Genomic DNA, 23,552 nt, shown 5'->3' with positions numbered 1-23,552 from the left:
GACAGCTCCAAGGGCAAGGAGACTTTTGTTGGTCATTTTAGTCATTTATTTTCATTCTGTCCACATTAGACTTTGGTTGACCGTTGAAACCCATCCCATATTTTTTAATGGTCAAAGTATTCAAGTTTAATTGCGTTTGTCTAATTTAAAGAAAACACTATTCTTAAATAATTTTCATCCTTCAAATTTTTTCTTAGAACGTTACGATGGCAAAGCTATTAAAATTGTAACCTACGATAATGTGAAAAGATAAAAAGACAAAAAAGATGCTGTATATTTACTCTATACACATTGTGTTTATGTTAAGATCATGATATAATCCGATATCCAATCAATAATCAAACCATTGAGCTCACTCACAATTAATCTTTATGACATTCTTATTTGCATTCCTGGTTTTGTTATCTTTTTTAATTTCAATATCTTACTTATGGATTTAATAAATTTTTAGTTTTTTTAACTTATATTCAACAGTAACCTAATTTTCTTTTATAGAAAGTCATGTCATAGCTAGATTTATAAAGAATTACATAATATAATATAATATAAAATTTATTTTAGTTTTTTATTTTCTCCCTCCTCTTCTAGCAGTTTCTTTGTACAAAGTTACCCTAAGTGGAATAAACCTCATCTAGTGAGGAATGCTAAGCAGATATGATAAAAATCTTTGTATAAAATATAATAACAACATCACAATAAGGTAAATCTTCTCTTTTCACGATATTGTTACGTATTTTGCAGTTTGTTTTTTCATTTCACTTTTGAATATACATTAGAAGCTATGTCTTGAAGCGTACAGTATGGTCCTAACTTCCTGCTTAGGCTTGACAAGAGCCATTTCCTTAACATAAAATTAATCACAGATTATCATTGTTATTGTAATTATTTTGTGGCAAATTGATAATTTTTATATAGGATCTCATGTATTTTATCCGTTACAGCCTGTTTAGAGTCAATTTTAATGGAATCGTAATTTAAATTTTAGAGTTTTATTAATTCCAATAGAATAAGAATTTTAATTATTTTGTTTGTAACAAAACACTAGAAATTAAAATTAAATTCTAATTCTTGTGTTTGGAACTAAAATAAAAAACGAAATTAAATAAGTAGCTTGACAATAGTGCCCTTAATAACTTAGTTAAAACAAAAAAAAAAATAATATACAATTGATTTGTTGGTGAAATGTTATTCTTTATATTCACCTAGTAAATCTACACACGCCTTAAGTCAATTGCAAATTCATTTTAAAATAAAAAATAGTCTTTGGCCACTTTAATTCTAAAGAAAATGAGCAATAAGCAGGAGTTCTTGATATGAATCTTCTTGGGTATATATTAGTTCTGGGCTTTAATATTTTGGAAAGCTGGAGTTTATTCCTAGAGCTAGTACTGCCATTGCATTGCAATTTATTTGATTAGTGCGATCTCATCTAAATGAGAATGTAATCAATGTTTGGTAACATGGTCCAAGTTTGATGTAGCCAGCGCTTTTATATATCACAAAGATGGACAAGGAGAAGGAGAAGGAGAAGATAAAACAACATTAGGATGAGAAAAACATAAGAATATAAATAGATGAGGAAGGGGGTGTTTGTAGAAATAAAATAAATAAATAACTTAAGAATTTTAATTGTTTAGGTAACGCTAGTTTTAAGAAAATAGGTAAGTAGTAATAAATGTATATTATTTTTAAATAAAATATATTTAGTACATTTTATTTTTTATATTCAAACAATTTTATTAGTTAATTAAATGGTTCAATATTTTTATCATCAGTCAATAAAATTATTTGAATGTTAAAAATAAGATATAATAAATGTATCTAAAAAAAAAATAAATTTATTATTATTTAATCATTGCCTAACGATTAGCATTACGCATTTTTTATTTAACCATTCTTGCCAACTTTTATCATAATTTTAATTTCAAAATTTAGAGGCAATTGGAAATCTCAATTCTTACATTTTTTTTTTTTATTTAAAACACAATAATTTCCTAAACCTCAGGGAATTAAAATTACAATTCCAAAGTATTTAAGCTTTCTAAATGGGTTGTTAAATAAAAAAAAAACTAAAAAACTTTACAATTAATAGTTTTAGCTGCTTAAAGGAAAGGGTAGGTTATATTCATTTAAGAGAGGCAGTAACATCAGCGGAAAAATGGGAGAATTATTATTAATTTTAATAGCATCTTTTTTTTTTTTTTTTTAGAAAGATAACCGAACAACTTGAGTCTAATTAATCAGAAGTTCAGATCGAACAAGGATCTAATAGGCTGTTTGTGCTGTGTTGGGGGCTGAAGCCTAGATTTTGGCCTAAACAATAAATATGAAGTTCGTTTTAGTAAGAACATGAAAACTTTGTTACTTGGCGACTCCGACAATTCCAAGTTTGGTCAATATTACGTAACTGTGGATGGCTGAATGGCAAAAGGTAAACAAAAGTAATCCTCTTACATTTAGCAATATTTTGTAGCAACTTGCACCAAGTTCAGTGGTGAACAAGACCAGCTTAGGTGCTTGAACAATGGGCAACTGATGACTGTTACGATTTTGGCTTGTAAATTAGGATATGGGCTAAACTAAATTGCCTAAAGAATATCATGTGCATTATCATACCTGTTTGTTTGCATGCATATGCTCAATACAGTAGAAAGATATATATATATATATATGTATATATATTATATGTAAACGAAACGAAATCCGACATTTTTTTTTTCCCTTAGTACAAAGGAGAAATTGGAAGAGTATGGTTAATTAGGTGACTCTTTTGTTAGTTGTAGAGAGTGGACAAGTCGACTATCTAGCGGGTGTCCAATGTCTTCCTATTCCAGAATTGAGTTTAGTGTCCATTAATTATTTCTAAGTAAAACCCTCCGTTAGGATTTTCATTAGTAGTATTTCATGTCTTTGTCTCGTTAAACTTGTGAACTGTATGGTTAAATTATCACGCAGTCACAAAAAATAAGAAAGGCTAATTTCTGTCTGCTACATCGTTCTCCTATAATTTCTGCTCGTATAAGCTTCTAGATTCATACATGTTAGAGCTAAAAAAATCAATATTTTAAATACATCAAAATATCAAAAAGCTTGTGGGACAGCAAAAGTGACAACCTTCAACCCTTCTCCTTGGCCCGTTTCCATACCAAGCAGGTCGTCTCTCCCAAGTCTGTCATCTCAAAGACCTTTTGCATTCCTTCTTTAAATTTTTTCGCAAGAGTGAAATTGCTTCTAGTCACCAAAATGTCATCAGCCTAGAAACAATCCCCAAATCACAACCAGCTTGCTTCACATACAAAGTAGCTAGCCAGACTCATTAATGCTTCTATCAATCCCCAACTTCACCAAGTAATCATCAATTCTATCCTACTAGGCTTGGGGGGTTTGTTTCTGTTAAGGTAAGGGTAAGTAAATAATATTTTGATGATAATAAAAATATTTTTATGATATAAAAGTATTTTTTATTTATATAAAAAGTAAATTTATTTTAAATTAAAAGTGGGGTTACCTTTAGACATATTTGCTTGTTTTGATCATTTATGTCTCAAAAGTTTATGTGTGAATTTTCATATTTTGATAAATGTATCTGTTTGTCATGCAAAAAGTAAATTTATTTTGAATTAAAGGTTAGATGCTTTTAAACATGTTTTCTTGTTTTAATCATTTATGTTTCAAAAGTTTATGTTTGAATTTTTATATCTTGACAAATGCATTTCCTACTCATGCAAAAAAGTAAATTTATTTTGAATTAAATATGAATTATTTTTAAACATGTTTCCTTGTTTTAATCCTTTATGTCTCAAAACTTGTATTTGAATTTTCATATCTTGATAAATGTATTTCTTACTCATGTAAAAAATAAATTTATTTTGAATTAAATGTGATTTGCTTTTAGACATATTTCCTTGTTTTGTTCCTTGTTGTTTGAAAAAGTGTAAAAAAAATTTGAATTTCAAACTTCATATTAATCCTTTCTTTAACGGCTAGTTTGTTTGGAAGATGTTTATATAGAGTAAGTATGGAGGCTCAAGATAAAACAAACTTGATAGAGCATTTAAACAAGAGTGAGAAGGTTCAAAGTGATGGAAGTGTGCTGGCTGATAGAATTCTCAACTGTTGGTGACTTGTTTGTAATTATCTCTGATTGTAAGTTTGTTATTTTTACTTATTGTGTGAAGGGATTGTATTTGCTTAGAGTGTGTGTGTGTGTGTGTGTATAAAGTAAGTATAGAGGCTCAAGATAGAACAAACTTGACAAAGTATTCAAACAAAAGTAAGAATATTCAAAGTGCTAGAAGTGTGACGGCTGGTGGAATTCTCAACCGTTGGCGACTTATTTGTAATTGTCTCTGGTTGTAAGTTTGTTATTTTTACTTGTTGTGTGAGGGAATTGTATTTGCTAGCAGTGTGCTAGTGATTCTTGTTTAAACAATGGATTGTATATTGGTTCTAGTTTCAATTAAAAATTAATGTTAATTCTTCCTAGTAGAACTTTAAGCAAAGTCTTGAGAGCCTTAAACTAAGACTTGAAAGAGAGGATTAGGTTCTTTAGAGTCGAACCTCTATAAATTTCTCTTATTTCTTGTGATTATGTATTTTTATTGTTATCAATTCTACTGCAATCGTCACATATTAAGATCACAAATTTAAAAGTTTTCAAAAGAATTAAAATTATTAATTTTTAAAAAACCCAATTCAACCCCCTCTTTCTGGGCAACAGTTTCGATCTATATAAAGCCTTATTAAGGAATTACATTTTGTCTTACTTCCTGTCACAATTATCCCTTTAGGTTGCTCAACAAAAACTTCTTTCTCCAACTAGCCATTTAGAAAAAGCTAATTTGACATCCAATTGAAATATTTTCTATGCCTTTGGAGCAAATAAGGATATCTACGTTCTTATTGTTTCATTCCCTGCTAATGATGCAAAGGTATCTGAGAGATCAACACCTAACTGTTGTAAATAATCCTTGACAACCAGACTTACTTTAAGTTTGTTAACAGAACCATCTGGCTTTAGTTTGGTTCTGCTGATCAATTTGACTCCAATTACCCTTTTGTTTCTAGGCCTATGATCAACTAACTGCTATGTTTCATTTCTTTCCCAACCATATTTATCTCGTCTCTCATTAAGGCGCTCCAATCTTGTGAACTTGTTGCTTCTTCATAACTGGCATGTCCAATCTTTTAGCCCATTCCTCACTATGGTTTTTTATCTGAGAAATAGCTGGATTTTTTAGCAATTGAGGTGGATAACTATTAGTTTCAGTCGTATCTCACAGTTCATACATAAGCCTTTTAGATAGGCCTTTGTTTTAATAGCCCAGATTTGATAATTTCTTATAAGAAAACAGAGGTGAGGGTGCAGAAAAACTGCTTGAAGCCAATAAAAATATCAGGTTTTCATTTTTTTTTTTTTTTTTAAAGTGAAGGGAGCCTTGCTGGTGTTCTCTCACTTACAGTCCTGTCTAGCCCGCCACAATCGGAGTAGGCTCTAAAAGAGAGTGAATCGGAGTAGGCTCTAAAAGAGAGTGAAGTTGCATAGAGAGAGAGAGCTTTTTCATTCATTCTTTCTCATATAATGAAATAGTACAAGAGTCTTTTGTTTTTTGGTCAATAATACTCTTTAACTATTACATCATTCTGCCTCCCATAATTTTGGCATGCAGTTCCCCACTCATTGAAACTTCATAACTATTCTTACCTAGTGTTACTCAAATTTTGAGTTGCTTTAAAAGCTTAATGTGATTCTAATTTTGTCAGGAAAAGTTAAGAGTAGCTCTATATGTGCAGAAAGCAGCGTTGCATTTCATTGATGGTATGGTTATTACTGAATCCACCCCATACATATGCTTACTCTTCCAAACTCTGTTTACCTTCTGAATTTATGTTCTTGTCTGGTACAGCTGGTAGCTGCATTGAGCAGAAACTGTCTGAACCAGTTAGACGAGCTGGTTTTGGTATTGAACCAGATGAACTTGCATCCATTGTTCAGTCTCATAACAGCAAAGTCTTGGAACATCATGGTGGAGTGGAAGGATTAGCCAGAAAAGTTTCTGTCAGTTTGGGTGGTGGTGTCTTTTCAAGAGATATAGCCATAAGGCAAAAAGTCTATGGCTTGAATAAATTCATCGAGAAACCTCCCAGACCATTCTGGAGGTTCGTCTGGGAGGCCTTGCAAGATCTAACTCTGATCATCCTCATGGTATGTGCTGTAGTCTCCGTAGGAGTTGGAATTGCTACAGAAGGGTGGCCAGGAGGTATGTATGATGGGCTCGGTATAATACTGTGTATTTTCTTAGTGGTTATAGTTACTGCAATCAGTGACTATAAGCAGTCCTTGCAATTCAAGGATTTGGATAAGGAAAAGAAGAATATATTTGTTCAGGTCATAAGAGAAGGAACCAGACAGAAGGTTTCTATCTATGATTTGGTGGTTGGTGATATTGTACATTTATCAATTGGAGACCAAGTTCCTGCAGATGGGCTTTTCATATCAGGCTATAGCTTGTCAATCGATGAATCAAGCTTGTCGGGTGAGAGTGAACCTGTCGATGTCGACAAAGAGAGGCCATTTCTCTTATCCGGGACCAAAGTTCAAGATGGATCTGGTAAAATGCTGGTAACCTCTGTTGGTATGAGGACAGAGTGGGGGAGATTGATGGTTACTTTGAGTGAAGGGGGAGAAGATGAGACACCATTGCAGGTGAAGTTGAATGGAGTTGCAACCATTATTGGGAAGATTGGATTGGCTTTTGCTGTTCTGACATTTTTGGTTTTGACCACAAGGTTTCTGGTGGTGAAGGCGCTACATCATGAGATAAAGAACTGGTCCACGAGTGATGCTCTGGAACTTTTGAATTTCTTCGCCATTGCAGTAACCATACTCGTGGTTGCAGTTCCAGAAGGATTACCGCTAGCAGTAACGTTAAGCCTTGCCTTTGCAATGAAGAAACTAATGAATGATAAGGCGCTTGTGAGGCATCTGTCTGCGTGTGAGACGATGGGTTCTGCTAGCTGCATTTGCACAGATAAAACAGGAACACTGACTACGAACCACATGGTGGTAACTAAACTATGGATTTGTGGAGAAGCGAAATTGGTAAAGGGCAAAGACGCTCAAAATCTATTAAATTCTTCTATACCTAAAAGGGTATTGGCCACTCTTTTGCAGTCTATATTCCAGAATACAAGCTCTGAGGTGGTGAAAGGTAAGGATGGAAAGACCAACATCTTGGGCACTCCAACAGAGACAGCAATACTAGAGTTTGGCATGCTTTTCACAGATGATCTCAATGGCTCTTGGAAGGAATCTAAGCTAGTAAAAGTTGAGCCTTTCAATTCAGTGAAGAAGAAGATGTCTGTGCTCGTTTCTCTTCCAGGTGGCAGGTTTAGAGCTTTTTGCAAAGGTGCATCAGAAATAATCCTGAGGATGTGTGACAAGATTGTCAATGAACAGGGGGATGCTGTGCCTATCTCAGAAGAACAAAGGAAAAGTATCATAAGTGCAATAGATAGTTTTGCTTGTGAAGCTCTAAGAACTCTGTGCGTGGCTTACAAGGATATAGAAGGCACGTTTAATGGAGATAGTATTCCTGATGATAACTATACCCTCATAGCAGTTATTGGAATAAAAGATCCAGTTCGTCCTGGTGTAAAGAAAGCTGTTCAGACCTGTTTAGCTGCTGGGATTACGGTGCGGATGGTCACTGGTGATAATATAAATACTGCGAAAGCCATTGCTAAAGAATGTGGCATCTTGACAGATGATGGAATTGCCATAGAAGGGTCAGATTTTCGTGATAAAAGTGTTGAGGAGTTGAAGGAAATAATACCAAGACTTCAGGTAGCCAAGAGACTTGAGAAACTTTTACTAGGACAATCTTTAGGAATGCCTAAACAGCATATGACTAACAGATGTCTTGCTACATTTGGCCTGTGCAGGTGATGGCTAGATCATTACCCCTAGACAAACATAAGCTAGTATCCCATTTGAGGAACGAATTCAAAGAAGTTGTGGCAGTGACAGGTGATGGGACCAACGATGCTCCTGCTTTGCATGAGGCAGATATCGGGCTTGCAATGGGTATTGCAGGAACAGAGGTTTGTTTCATGAAAGTGCTGTTTTTTTTTTTTTTTTTCACTCAGTTGTTACTGTTGTTCTCTCCAGGCTACTGTTTTCTGCTATTCATCTTTGAGTTTGCACGAATTTATTTTCTTTTCTTATATTTCCTTCAAAGTCTTCATATAACTGTTAAGTTCCTTATCATGGGCACAGAAAATTGATAAAACCAGTAGGATCGGGATATAATCAAAGAATTCGCCCCATGGTTTGAAGTAGATGTGCTAGAGAACCTTGGTAGCCACTAGTTTGTGGGGATATATTTCCTTAATTTGCTGATATTAATTCACAATTTATTTTGCGGTAATTCTTGCGTTGCAATCATGCAAATACAATAACTATTCTTTACTCTTGCATTCAATCTGAAACAGAGGCATTATTTCTTAATAACTTACCGCATAATTAGCATCTCGGTACCCTAATCAAACATTCGTATACTTGGTTTGGATGTTAGTAAGCACAGCAACCATGCCATAGCAACTATCTTAGCTAATGTTCCAAATACCTGACACTATTTTGGCAAGAAATTTGTGGCTGGAAGATTTTATTTCAATCCGAGAGTGCACATCTTCTCCTTACACAATGTCACTATTAGTTCACTCATCATTAGAACATGAATTTTTAACTGGCAGTTAATGAATTGTATTTAGAGGCAACAAGGGTTCTTATTTCAGTTGTGAATTAACCCGATCTGTTCAGGAGGCTTAAAAGGCCACAATGCTCAAGACACGACACATGGTATTTTTCCAGATGTTATTTCACCAATGAATATTGTCCTACAGGTTGCAAAGGAAAATGCCGATGTTGTAATAATGGACGATAACTTTACAACTATTGTGAAAGTTGCAAGATGGGGCCGTTCGGTTTATATCAACATTCAGAAGTTTGTACAATTCCAATTAACAGTTAATGTTGTTGCTCTCATGATAAACTTCATCTCTGCCTGCATCTCGGGTAAGTTCTTCCATGGTACCTTTTGAATAATTCCTTTTACGGGTCTTCCAATCGCACAGCATGGGTGATGAGTAATATTTGGAGGAACTTTCAGGATCTGCTCCTCTTACTGCTGTTCAGTTGCTTTGGGTGAACATGATCATGGACACTCTTGGGGCATTAGCACTGGCTACAGAACCTCCAAACGATGAGCTGATGAAAAGACCTCCTGTCCGAAGGAATGTTTCGTTCATAACCAAGGTTATGTGGAGGAATATTATAGGCCAGAGCATCTATCAACTGGTTGTCCTTACAGTTCTCAAGTTTTATGGAAAGCACTTGCTGAAGCTTGATGGTTCAGATGCTAATTCTACCCTTGATACATTTATATTCAATACCTTCGTTTTCTGCCAGGCACGTTATCTCTATCTCAAACCTATTTTTCATTCGTTGTAATATCTACGTGCAGAAACTTATAAAACGATGCATCATCCTTGAATTGGTTTTAATTTGACAGGTTTTCAATGAAATAAACAGCCGGGACATGGAGAAAATAAACATACTCAGCGGCATGTTCAGCAGCTGCATATTCATGTTTGTTATCACCTCAACAGTAGCCTTCCAAGTTGTTATAGTTGAATTTTTGGGCACATTTGCAGATACTGTGCCACTTAACTGGGATTTGTGGCTAATCAGCATACTCATTGGAGCAGTGAGCTTGCCGGTGGCCGTTGTCCTCAAGTGCATCCCCGTCAACATGGCTAACTGCAGCATTGTTTCTGAGCATCATGACGGTTATGAACCCCTCCCCAGCGGTCCGGACCTGGCATGATTTAATCAAACTACAATGGCTTCCATTTGGAAAGGCATATACGTTTTCGGTAATAATTCGAATACAACTTCACTCAGTGTTTTTGGATTATGAGGAGCTATATGCTGATTTTATATTTTTTTAATTCTTTCCTGATTTCCTGCAGTATTGCATCTCCTTGTATAGAGTTCAGCCTGGAAGTGTAGGTGGTTTTTGAGTAGGAAAACTTAGATTTTGATTGTTTCTATTTGTAACGACCCATCCGAGCTATGGCACTATTAGTGAATAATCAACCGAATTATTCACACAATAAACTAACAACTGAAGGATTGAACTATATTTCAATAGGAAACGCTTTAGGTGGGTACTAGGCTTCGTCTTTCCTTTTGCCCCACTCGAAGAATCAATTCCAAAACATAAAGGAAGCATAGCGGAACGAGACCCGAAACCCGAGTGAGTTTCACCTTTCTTCAGCTCGTTTCACAACAAGGCAAAGATGATCCAGGCACAAAACTAGCACAACAAAATTTCGCTGAGTACTGAAAATTTATGGGAACATACATTTCAATCCTTACCTAATCTAAAACTTAGCTCTACCAACTAAAGTCATATGCATCAAGCAATCTCAATCATTTATCACACTATAATGATTACAATAACTAGATACAAATCAGCGTCCAACAACATATATATTCAATCACGAGAATAAATATACATGCAACACCCGTGAATGCATGCATGAATATATATATACATATATAATTTAGGCAATATCGTTAGTCGCCACATCCTCCTCCCAGCATCATCCCTACTTTCATCTAGACATACAATACGAGGTAAAACCACATGAGTCATAAAGACTCAGTAAGAGTGCAAATGAATGCAAATAAGATAATATGTGAGATGCAATGACAAGTAAGTATACATGAATGGCGAGGTATCACTACCTTCCGAATCCATATGTTCGAGGCATTAACCTCCCAAATTACCCACTCCACTAGACCACTTATAGAACATGCATAACACACAACTGCAAACAACATATATTTATCAATATTACAAATCATTTGCAAGGCTACCATCTTTGAGGTTATCCCTTACTTGGCTCAAAGTCTCATCTCTGCCAAAAGCGAGAACGCCAACCTGCTTCGCACTCTTCTAGGACCACCGTATCTTATATTACCCTTACTGAGTTCCCAAATTCACCCCTATATTTTCCCCACTAATCATACAGATGACTTGGGGTGAAAAAGGGAAAGGCATGTTGGTGGACAAGACGCCAGTTGGCAGTGATCGTGGATCATGAGAATGTGAGTTAATCTCATGTGTTAATTATGTAATGTATCTATTGTGTATTAACTATGGGTAACGATTATGGTTTGACTCGAAGTCAACTCAAAACAAATTAAGGTTTCAGCCATGAGTAAACCCAGTGTGTGTTGGGAATTTGAATCGGCCAGTTGTGGTCAGAATATGAAATATGTGTAAATATGCTTGTCTATTGGAGTATTTTATTGAGCGTGTTGGTATTTATTTTATTTGTCTGTAAAAATTGAATTTATATTTTAAGAGCCTAATCGAGTTCGAGACTCAGATGAGTTTTCGCTGCCTATATATTTTACACCCAAGATCTCGACAGTCGAAAACGGCGAAGCTTGAATTCCACCCAAAATGTTCATATTATTTTAATAATTTATATTGACAGGACATAGTCGACCTTCAAGATAGGTCAAAATTATAACCATAGGTTACATTGGCACCGGATAATGGGGCCGAGGCATCACACTATTGAATTTCGAATTCAATTGCTTTGCCATCTCAATTCATATTCTTGACATATATGTAGAAATGAAGCGTCCACAGAACTGCACATTGAATCTTCTTAAGCAACAATGGTAGCCATAGTTACCCGTATGGGCAGCCCAATTGGTCAAGAAGAGGGGCGCAAAGTGCTTTCTGTGATGAATCTTGGACCAAGATCAAGGATTGAGTTTTGCAAGCGACAGTGTGGGGTACATCTTTTCAAAGTGAGGGGGGGTTTCTTGTGCGCGCTGAGTCCAGGTCTAGCCACTGCATTCGATTGGGTCACCATGATTAACCTCCTCCCACGTCCTGTCAGATCAGATGTGGAGAGCGCTCGAGATGAGCGATTTGACCTCTTGGACCAACAATGGTAGCCATAGTTGCCTCCCTAAAAGATCTGATGTATATGACAAGACTGCCATCATGACCACTATTGTTGTGCCTTCCTTAAAAGGAGATAACAAGATTGAGTTCTTTTTACAAATTAAAATGAAATTCAAACCGAACTTATTTTTTAAATTAACTCATTCTTTTGTTCAACCCATAAAAAAAAAAAAAAAAAAAAAACCCTCTACGTTTGGCAAAAATGGTAAACTGCAAATGCGGTTTTAATATTTTTGAATAAAACATAAAAGCAATTTTTGTATTTACCTTATAAATAACACAGTTTATGCATTTAAACTTAGAAAGATGAAAACGGTTTGGGTATTTATGTTTATAATAGGATCGAATGAATCCAATTTGTAGTTCAATATTCAATAACATTAAGTAAGAGCTTATTTAATATTGTATTATGTTTGGGTATTGAATATTGTAATATTAAGCGCTTATTTGTCTTTTTGTATTATATTGAGAAAACTGTGTTTATAAAAATGGTTTGATAAATAAATGTAATATTGCACTTACAAGCGTTAAAAATAAGTAATAAATATAAAATCCACTATAAACAGCTTTCCTTTTTTTTTTTTTTTTTTTATAAAAAGGTAGGTAAGTCTCTCATTTTTTTTGTAAAGCTATTTAACTTGTATTTTTAGAGAAGCATATATGGTTTGAGGGTAAAGTTGTGTTTTATCAAACAATTCACTAAAAAGAAAAAGAAAAAGAAAAAAAAAATACTTTTCTAAAACTTAAAAAAATAATTATTATATTTTAAAGACCCAATAAATATCAAACACAGCCTCTCTAGACTCTAATTCAAGTGAAAAACCAAGCAAATAGTACCATACAGGATCTAATTCAAGTGAGAAACCAATATGAAGGAAGTCGATGGGTGTGAGTGAGACAGAAGGTGCACGAAAATATATCAGTGGTGGTAAATGCATTGAATGAGAAAACAGAGTGAGAAACCAATATGAAGGAACTCTATGGGTGTGAGACAGAGGGTGGACGACTATTATAAATTAGGGGTGTTCATGATGTGATTTGGCCGGTTTAAACCATTTTTAACAAGCCAAATCACTAGTGTAATTTTTTGATCAAAGCAGACCGCGGTCTGATTTTGGTGCGGCCAAACCACATCAAATCAGACCGCATTTGCGGTCTGATTTGGTATAATTTATCGCGATTTAAAAATAACTATTAACAACATATAATATAATATACAAATATTAGAAAGAATAATTATATATTATTATAAATTATTATAATCTGTTGGTAATTATAATAGTTATATATTATTATAAACTTATTATATATTATTATAAAATTTTTATAATAATAAGGGTTGTAGGGGTAATTTTTATAATAATATATTTTTTATATATTTTTTATATTTTCTTGGGCGGTTTGGTTTTAAACCAAACCGCCAACCATACAAACCGCAAATCGTGTGGTTTGTATAACCACCAAACCGTTTTGGACCGCAAAAAAAAAAAAATCGATCAGTTCGGTTTGATTTGGTTTGGTTTGGCCGATTTCCGCGATGCACCGATTTTTTTGAACACCCCTATTATAAATAAATCATTCTCTATTTTTAATTTGTCTCAAAAATTATGTGTGCTCCAACCCACATTCTTTATTATATTATCTATTTCACTTTTTATTTATTTTTATAAATTTTAATTCTATTTATTTTATTTCATTTATAATTTTAACACATACACAAAATCAATAATTAAATACATAAATTAATTAATAACTAAATATACAAAATAATCACATAAACAAAATTAATAATTAATTAAATACACAAAATAATCAAATATAAACATACACAAAATCAATAATTAAATACATAAATCAATAAATAAATACACAAAAAATACACAAATCGATCAATTCTACAAAAATTTCACAAAAAATCCCCAAACAATTTTTCCAAATATTCCCCAAACAATCGAACAAATTGATCCGACCTGCACATAAATATACATATCGATCTGATCCTCATTCAAATATACACATACACAAATTGATCTGATCCTCGTTCAGCTTAAAGAAGACGACCTAGTCCTCATCACCGACATCAGATCTGGCCGTCGTTCTACTCATCGTTGCTGTTGGTCGTTGCCGCCAATAGTCGCTGATGTTGCTACTGTTCCTGGCCACCATTGCTCTCGTCGTCACCACTGTAGCTCATTGCCGATGTCTTTTTCAAATTTTAGGGTCAACAACAAAGAGCTGTTGGAGAAATAGAGTTGAAGAGCAAATTTTCACTCCTCAACTGTATGGAGCCATTTGAAATTTCATAAAAATTTGAGAAAAAGTCCCTAGATAGGGAGACCTATTGGAGATCATTTTCAACAATTTCCTTCTCAAATTTTGACTTAGAGAGGATTTAGCCCTTGCATTGGAGATGGCCTAAGAGAGAAGATAAAAATTGCATTTAGTCAGGTAAAATAAAGAGCTAGCTAAAAAGAAAAGACAAGATAGTGAAATGTTTTAGAAGTGTGTTTGATTGCTACGAAAGAATGGGATGATTCATTCTCTAAGATTGACTTTCTTCAAAATGATTAGAAAAAGAAAAACTTTCCATTACAAAATAGATGAAAAGTCTTCCTATTTTGTAGAATAAAAGATATTATTATTTTTAATTTATTAGATAAAATTTTAAACAAAACAAAATTTGACAGTGATAAAATTGTTTAAATAATCAATTATTAATTAGAGGTGAATTCAAATCTTGTCAACATAATTAAATTTTATTTTTTAAGCAAGATACATAAAAAACATTTTTTAAGAACTTTATTAACAAGATTTCATAATACTAAAATTTGATGTAATTTTATTTTTCCAAATAGTCTAATTTGATAATCGGAGAGCGTAAAATTCTCGTTTTTACTCCTCTTTGTTTTGTTACAGTTACAGAACAAGGAGGGGTAAAAAAAGCTCTTCCACCCCTCAAGACCATTAAGAGAGTTTTGAGACGGTTCAATCAATGGTAATGCTGCACACTGGGCTCTCACACAATATTATCACTGAATAAAACTAATTTGTTCACTTGCTGCTAACATTCTTTGTTTCTTCCTTGTGCCGCAAACAGCAGAAACTTTAGACTATGGTGTTGATAAGCCAAGAGGTATAAGTAGTTTTCCAACACTACCGGCAGGTCCACAATTAATAATAGAATGAACATTAGAAAGACAAAGCAACAAAAATAAATCTAACATAGAGCGCAACGCACTTTTCTCCAAACTGCTGCTGGTGGTGGTTCCTCCAACAATATGTCCACCTGCAGAAACTTGTAAAATAAGGTCACCTTACTGAGTTTTCTGCTGATCCGCGATGAAATACAGACGCCGCAGCAGTTCGAGCAGACATCTTTAGTCAGGGCCACTACTGCCCAAGAAGGGAGGGTCTGTAGAAAACACGACTTTGTGCTATCTCAATGCGTTCTCGAGGATCATTCATTGTTTCATCCCTCAGCGCTTGAAGGATGGCCTGTGGTAAAACCTCCCTGAAGATCAAGATGGATTCAAGGTTATTAAGGTTTTTTTTTTTTTTTAAGTCCATCATGTTCCCTAAACAAACTTGATCATCTAATAAAACATTTGTGTGCGCAGGCGTGCGCGCACGAGAGAGAGAGAGAGAGAGAGAGAGAGAGAGAAGTTAACTTCGATACCTTGTAATTAGTATTTTATACAATGTCTTCAAAATTGGGCAAAGCTCAACTGGAGCAACAGGCTTGTTTTCTTCTGGATGTAGAACACTTAAATTGGACTGGCTGAGCAGCTCATAGAATGCTTTCACAGCAGAGACTCCCTGCAATTGAAGGACAATTAACATTGTTTGTTAAGACAGACTGAACAGATGTACATGAAAAATAAAAAAGATATGCCCTAAGTAGAGATTTCAACAATATATTCAAGATAAATCAAATTAATTCAGTCATCTCACAGTGTTTATACCAGGACACCAGTTGAAACAAATAAAAAAGCCTACAGTTGGACAGTTCCTCTTTCTCTTAACAAGCTATTCAGTCGGTGGATGAGCACCTTCTTCTTGTATTATAGGACAGCAGTGTAACTGTAAGTACCCTTCCTACAAATCATTATCACGAGATTATCAGCTTGCTGATAGGACTTGGCTGTTATAACTCCTTGCTAGAATTGTCAGCCTTCAAACTCTCTATCTAAGTGCTCCATTCTCCACAAGTCTGTTAATATAAGCATGCTCGCCATAAACTCCATATGTCCCCTCAACTATGCAGAGGTGAGGCCTTTAGAAGAGGATCTTGGCGACTCATCAATCACTTGCTGTAGAGGATGGCCCTAAAACCTAGACTCAAGCAAGGCCTCGGTCACTTTTAGGGACTTGTAAATTGGAGGGTTGAGACATGGATTTAGCCAGAGGGCCTTGCACTCCATTAGAGGGATTCTCCTTGATCAGCCACAACAAGAGCACGGCCAATCATCATGAAAGTGGTGGTTTATCCTATACTCACATTCCTACAAAGATAATGACATCCTAAATCCATGCAAGTGATGTCACCACCACAATTCAGAGTGTCTCACCATAATGTCTCCCTAGATGCCATAGGCACAAGCATTTTGGTTTGAGTTTTTCATAAGCATTGGGCCTCTGGTCATACTTGATAAAACAAAACAAGAGCCTTATTTTTCCCTTCAATAAACTTGGAGTTTGTCTCCCTACTACAACTCTCTTCTTGTTGGTAATTACCTATCTCTCTTCTCTTGAGTCCTGCCACATGTGGGTGCTCAAGAGAGGAATAAATCTAAGGGGCAAAACTGAAATAAGAGAAAATTTAGCTGTACGGTTAAAAGCCTTGACCATATGGCTGACATAATACAAATACATTTATTTGTCTCCTAGAAACAAGAGCTGCAACAAGAGACAGAGAGAGAAGAAGAAGAAGAAGAAATGCAAATAAAAAGGGAAATGTCTTTAACATCTGCTCCAAATATTTCTCTGTAGTGTCTTCATATTTTCAATAGCGCGAGTGTGAAAGAACAAAATGGCAAGTAAAAGGCAAATGCACTTGGAAGGAGCTCGAAGCTTTTCTCTCTCCTTTGACAATAACCTTTGATTTTAGTTGAACTAAATTTCACTCATTTTGGGGCTCAAGTTTTTTTCACTCTTCTAATAAAATAATTCTGAAGAAATCAAGATATATACCTGAATGGTTCCCTTCCCCTTGATGCTGTCACCCATATCAAGGGTCAGTTCTCCTTTAGCCAACTTCTGGCCGTACCAAGCATTACGACCTTTCAACAGGGTTACGTAGGTGTCAGCCAACAGGGGACCTGCAAGCTTCTCCGGTTTTTCAGCCAACAGATGAGTAACAAATATCATCTCTGATGTACAGTGCGCAAAATATACTGATTTGCTGGTGGCACTCTCATTGGTCAGAGCTGCTACCATACCTGTGAAATTCAGCTAGAGAAGGTAATGTAACAATTCCAAGACTAGATTACAAAATCAATGAAATAAACTTTTCTAACCATGATTATTCTGATTAAACTATTGTATAAGAGCAATAGCTAGTTTTTGTTTTCTAGGACTGTCATGCTGGACTACTAGTTCGTTGCTGGCTAGGGGTGTCCAAAAATATCCACAAACCGGTGAACCGGACAAAACCGGATCGAACTGTGCCTTTTTGATTGGTTATATGGTTCAATGGTTAGGTTCTGGTTCTAAAAAATGAAGAACTGATATATTTGGTTTGGTTATTGATTTTTTTTTTCAAACCGTGGTTCGAATTGAACCGGAACCGATATTATACTTATATATATATATATTATAATTTTTTAAATATATATATATACACATATGCATAAATAGTATCACTTCCAAAGAACCTAGCGAGATTCATAAACTCTTTTATTTCTAAACTTTTATGCATTATTGCTATACTAAATGGTTGATGTAATCTCATTTGATGAGATAGTCTATTAATTATTTTGTTCTACTTTTACTTCAAGACTTGAAACATTAATGAAGTTATGGGTTTATTTTAATTCACAAATTTGTTTGTAATTTCATATTTTGCGAAAATGTTTAGAAACTAAATGTTAATTGGATAGAACTGAAACCGGTTCGGTGTGACGGATTGGTCATGGTTTGGTTTTATATATATAATGGTTCGGTTACAGTTCTTATTTTTTCGGAATAGTTAAAAATGGCTCAGTTACTGGATTCTTATAGAACCGGACCAATCTAAACTGTTGACGCCCCTATTGTTGGCTACTTCAATGATATAATTCTCCCCAAAAGGAGATGAGAACAAAACATATCGCGCAAGATACCAACCAGAAGGCAAACACAAACACACATAAGGACAATAATTAAAACTCTATAAGAATTTAATATGATACAACACCTTTAAGAACAAGTCAACAATTAAAAAGTTGAAGACAATAATCTATATATTTAAAAAAGGTTGCAAACTTCCCATAGACAAGAAACAAATTCTGCCAATGCAAGGGCGAGATCAATATAGACCCAAACCTAGGACAAACTAAACAAAGTGGCTGCCTTGATCATGAACGGTTAATTTCCAAGCATCTGTATATGACAGTATTTTCAAAATCAAATAATCAGGAATCCGGAAATATTAATTCATGGCATGGAAATAAGAACTTTATAGTGGTACTGATCATTTAAGTGCAATGCAATCAACAATTTCTCGTTGTTGATTACCATAGAGGTTTAGAGAGAGTTGTTGATTACCATAGAAGTTTAGAGAGAGGTGAAAATGATTTTGGAAACATTTTCTCAAGTCTTATATGCATGTCTATATGTAGCTATGTACATACATGGGGTGGGAAGGGTATGAACCAGGAAAAGACAAAAAGGTCCAATGGGAAAAAGTATTTCATATTTATGTATAGTTCTAAATTAACACCTTAAAATTTAAAGGCATGACCCTAATTTTTCTTTCAAATAAAAGGGCCTGATTGATCATGATCTTATTTATCTACAAAACTCAAAATCAGTTATGATGACATAATATTTAAAAATATTATATTATTTGCTTTTTAAGTAGTTATAAAAACTTATGCACATTCTTGTTGTGTTAGATTAGACTGTTAACAAATATTGTACTAATTCAGGGATAGTTCTAAGCAAGAGGAAGGAGAGTTATCTATTTCTGCAAGAAGTCAAGCCATACAGGGAAAAAAATAACTGCTAACAAGACTCAAGATGGGCTCTTGGTGTCTTTGATTTGGTGCCACAATTTTCACCCTTTTATTTTGGACTTCAATCATCTCTTCTTGATTCTATACATGTGAGAGCTAAATGGGCCTTGAATACCCGTTGATGGTTTTTTCAAGATTAAAAAAATTAAATAAGATTATTATTATCAATATGACATGAGTTGATGAATTGGCACAATAGCAAACTTATGTATACCATTTAAGCAATTAAACATGCATATTATTAGGCAGATTCAAGTCTTACTGATACTTTATGTGTATGTACGTGGCAGTTATGTTTTGGCTTCAAAATTTCCCAGTGAACAATCCCACAGGAGAGGGGGAAGTTCTTTGGTTCATCAATGATGTTAAGATTTTCCAAAGACAGGATCCTAGAGAAACCATAGCTGGTTACTGCATGCATCAAAATACCAATACTAAGCAACAGTGTATGGATCTAATTCTTTCATGAATTAGGACATTAATTAATGCAGAATGACAGGGGAACAAAATTTTAAGTAAGATTACTAGTTTTTTCCTGCTCAATGTTTTTTTCACAGTCAAGATAGTGGACCTTACCAGCTCCAATGGCATAAACGTTCTTTAAACCACCCATAACTTCATGAGTGACAAGATCACCATTATCCCACACAATAAAGTGAGGCTGCCTTAGAAATCTTGCAAGAGGTTTCCTCCACTTTTCGGATCCGCATACTCGTGCATTGGCATATTCCTTGTTGTAAATCTCTGATGCAATATTGGGTCCCCCAAGATAGAGAATGTTTTCCATGGGAACTCCAGCTGCAGATCATTATAATACTCAGGAACGGGGGATGCATCTTTTAACACATAAACAAATAGAAAATGCAAGGAAAAACTAATGCAGTACTATCAATATTCCCCCCCTTAGATAAGACATAATCCATCAACAAAGGAACAAACATCTGCAGTTAATATAAAAATAGCAGTATGGCACATTTATAATTTACTTCACAATGTATAATCCTTTTAAATTGGCATGTGATATTATATAAATTTTGCAGGTAGGAGAACTCTTAACTATTTAGCATAATGAATCATCAAAAGATGAGAAAAAAGTAAATCATTTGATTTCCTTTCTTTCCTTTTGTTTTATCCTTATTCATTCTATTTGGATATATTTTTTTTTTATCAGTCCTACCTGTGAAAGGATGGTTTGCTTGGAATAGCTAACCATGGTGTCTGAGGTATAGGATTATGTTCCTACTTGCTGCAGTAGGTGTATATGAGAGGATATACTCAAGGATCACCCACTCATTCAATGTTCAGCAGTAAGAGGGATGTGGATCCTTTTCAGTTTCATGGAGAATGGAAACACTGGGATTTGGTGTACACAATTTTGTGTGTCAGGGTCTGCATGCTCTAAGAAAGAGGTAAGGAGGGAAACAGCTAGTTAACTCTTCACCAATGTGAGACTTAGGCAACTTGTATCTCTACTAGGTCTTGGGAAGATCAAGACAAGTCAGAACTATGCACCCTAACCAATGATGCAAGTGGACTAGATGTCCCTCACATTGTTTACGTTACAAAACTACTGCAACAAATAAGCTTTCCTTCACTACCACATAAGAAGGGGAGGACAAGGTTACAAGTCAGAATCATAACCTCCTAGGTGTAATCCCATAGACCCCACTAGGTTCCACTGGGCTACCACCCTCACTGGGATGTATAGAATTTTCTGTAGAGTTTTATATTGCTTTTGCAATTAGGGTACACCAGTACATATGAGTTGTAGAATTCCCACTCCCCAACCCCCTACTTCTATGCTGTTAATAAAGTTTTATAAGTGCTACGTGAGCAACATATCAGCCATTAGTGACATATCAGCCATTAGTGCTAAACGAGCAGCCTATCTGCAGATATAGTGTTTTAAGTCACCAAAATAACAATAAATTTTCTTCCCATGTTATACAGAAAAAGAAGGGAAGAACGGTGGAAGTTTTAGTTTTTGACAGAAGAATAAAAGCTATATTGTAAAGCATGAATTAATCAGCAGAGTAACAATCAATTTATATGTCGCCATCATGAGCCACTCACTTTCAAACAAATACTTATTAAGTAAATGGATGTAAGAACCTTAAACATATAAAAACAGGCACACGAACAGTAAAGAACTATAAAAGAACAGATCAACTGGAGACAGAAGGGATGGAGAAGAAGTGAGGTCTCACTTGCTCGATTGATCATTTGAGTGGGTGTTATGATGCGTGGTTCGGGCTCCAATTCAGCCTCTATACCTTTTGCCAGAGAAACTATCACCGGCACTGTAATTCTTTCCGTCCAATACTTACTTATTTCCTCAAACACCTCCCGGGTTTCAGTTGATGGCAGGCCATTCACCACAATATCAGCATCCCACACAGCCTCCTGCAAGTTGGTGACAACCTTCAAAGGGCAAAGAGGGGTGTCAATCATATTCAAGCAAAACCCATCTTTCAAAATCTCATCTGCGTATAGTGTCCGGTCACCCAATCTTGCCTCCACATACTTCAAGTATGCACATCTTCTAATCAGCCTCCTTAATATATCTTCCCTCGAGTTTATTACCTCAAATAGGTGCTCAGCAACTGCTCTATCAACCGATCTTCCAGCCCTTCTCCATATCCTAATCTGGACCTTGTCTCGAAGGTGACCGTAGCTATCTTGCATCATTGCAGCGAAAACACTGCCCCAGGCACCTGCCCCAACCCCAACAATCCTCAAGGGATCGCCATCAGCCTTGCCAAAAAGGAGACGAAGGTCATCAACCTTTTTCTCTATGGACCCATTTGAGTTCTGAATTGAACCATTTGGATGCATATTATTCGTTGCCCCCTCTGTATTCTCAACCATATTCTTCCAATTGCAATCAGCTTAAATTATTCACAGACAACAACAATACGTTAAAACAACAAACGCCCTTAATTGCAAACGCTTAGTTGGGACTGACTCGAGAAATTTTCAAGATCATAAACACATTCCAGAATGCCCAAATTCCAAGTTTTCCATAAGGGTTTTGGCCCTACCACAAAACTGAAGCTAGCAAATTAAATAACCAAAACATAACGAGATCATAATTTGGGTTTTGAGTTTTGGGTTTTTCATCAGAATCCAAAGAACCTCCCCCAGTCAGCCGTCGAGACTCCGAATTCTCTACCTGTCTCCTTCAAAAACTTACTAGAACAGAAAAACCACAAAGAAAGAGGCAAAGATCAAATGTAAAGAATGGATGAACATTCGCGAGGACCGAACTCTGGAAACTCCGCCAGCGAACTTGGGTAAACCACCCCACCAAACAAGCCGCCAACAAAAAGGTTCTATCTCGAAGATAACGCAGGAAACAAGCGCAGCCTTGTCGATTAGTGCAAAGAGGCGGCGATGGAATTTCCAAGTCCAAGACGGTTTGATCTCGCGCCGGCGCCGGCCAAATTCTCCGAACCAAAACCTTCACGCAGAGTGCACATTGCGAAGAAGGTGAGGATCGTAACTAGGCGTGAAGAAATGGATATGGGCGACTGGGTTTTTGAGGAAATAGATCAAATAAACAGTGATGGGTTTGACTCTAAGAAACTGAGATAGTGATGAATTATCATTCTTTTCGCTTGCACGAAAGAGCAAAACAAAGAGCAACTGATACTCTGATGATCTGATGGAGCAATATTTAACCCACAAGTTATCATAATAATAATAATAAATTCTTTCTTTATTTAACATGTCTACAAGTATCCATTCCCCATCACAATTACCTTTAAATATTAAAATACAACAGTCATACCACCCCCCACAACGACCTAGAAGATGTACTTGTTCTGCCAAATTCTATTTTTCATAAATTATAATTTAATATTTTACTCTTAAAATATTAATAAATTCATCTAAAGCTGTTTAAATAAATTAAAGATTTATTGTAATAGCTATAAAAATTTATTATAATAATTATAAATAAAATATTATTGATACATCATAATTTATATCTTTTACTACATAATATAATTAAAATATTTCTTATTCAAGCACGAAGTGGTGAAATACATTACTAAAATATCCTCACCCAAGACGATAAGATGGAGGGATATTTTTATCATTTGTATAATTCAAAAAATATCAATAACATGATCCTAACCATAGTAGATATAAATACAGATTAATTAACGTCATCTCAATCTTTTATTTATTTATTCTATTATTAATTAAGATATAAATTAAAAAATTTAAATATAAATATATTCTAAATTTTTATTATTTCTATGTTTCTCTCTCTTAAGTAATT

At 34.9% G+C, this 23,552-nt stretch overlaps 2 protein-coding genes across 5 annotated transcripts in view; one reads left to right on the top strand and one right to left on the bottom strand.

Annotated features, from left to right (window-relative positions):
- LOC127801089 (calcium-transporting ATPase 4, plasma membrane-type-like) overlaps nt 1–23,552 on the top strand; it is a 41,537-nt gene that overhangs the window by 1,424 nt on the left and 16,561 nt on the right. For 2 of the 4 annotated variants that reach the window (XM_052335940.1, XM_052335941.1), the window contains exons 2-5: nt 5,764–5,818; nt 5,907–7,846; nt 7,945–8,103; nt 8,905–9,076. In XM_052335940.1, the coding sequence (XP_052191900.1) occupies nt 5,764–5,818; nt 5,907–7,846; nt 7,945–8,103; nt 8,905–9,076 (2,326 nt within the window). Of the gene's footprint in view, nt 1–5,763; nt 5,819–5,906; nt 7,847–7,944; nt 8,104–8,904; nt 9,077–9,170; nt 9,470–9,572; nt 11,435–23,552 lie in introns of those variants that run through there. The other 2 variants (XM_052335939.1, XM_052335938.1) reach the window with 2 other exon arrangements.
- LOC127801091 (probable glycerol-3-phosphate dehydrogenase [NAD(+)] 1, cytosolic) lies at nt 15,091–22,932 on the bottom strand. The gene is made up of 5 exons (XM_052335943.1): nt 21,475–22,932; nt 19,844–20,065; nt 17,244–17,491; nt 15,730–15,869; nt 15,091–15,564 (listed from the first exon to the last, which is right to left on the bottom strand). The coding sequence occupies exons 1-5, from the start codon at nt 22,133–22,135 to the stop codon at nt 15,444–15,446; spliced, it is 1,392 nt and encodes a 463-aa protein (XP_052191903.1). The 5' UTR covers nt 22,136–22,932; the 3' UTR covers nt 15,091–15,443.

The sequence above is a fragment of the Diospyros lotus genome, chromosome 5, assembly GCF_014633365.1.
Source record: "Diospyros lotus cultivar Yz01 chromosome 5, ASM1463336v1, whole genome shotgun sequence".
In the NCBI taxonomy this organism is placed as follows: domain Eukaryota; kingdom Viridiplantae; phylum Streptophyta; class Magnoliopsida; order Ericales; family Ebenaceae; genus Diospyros; species Diospyros lotus.
This window is presented reverse-complemented; position numbering and strand designations above follow the sequence as displayed.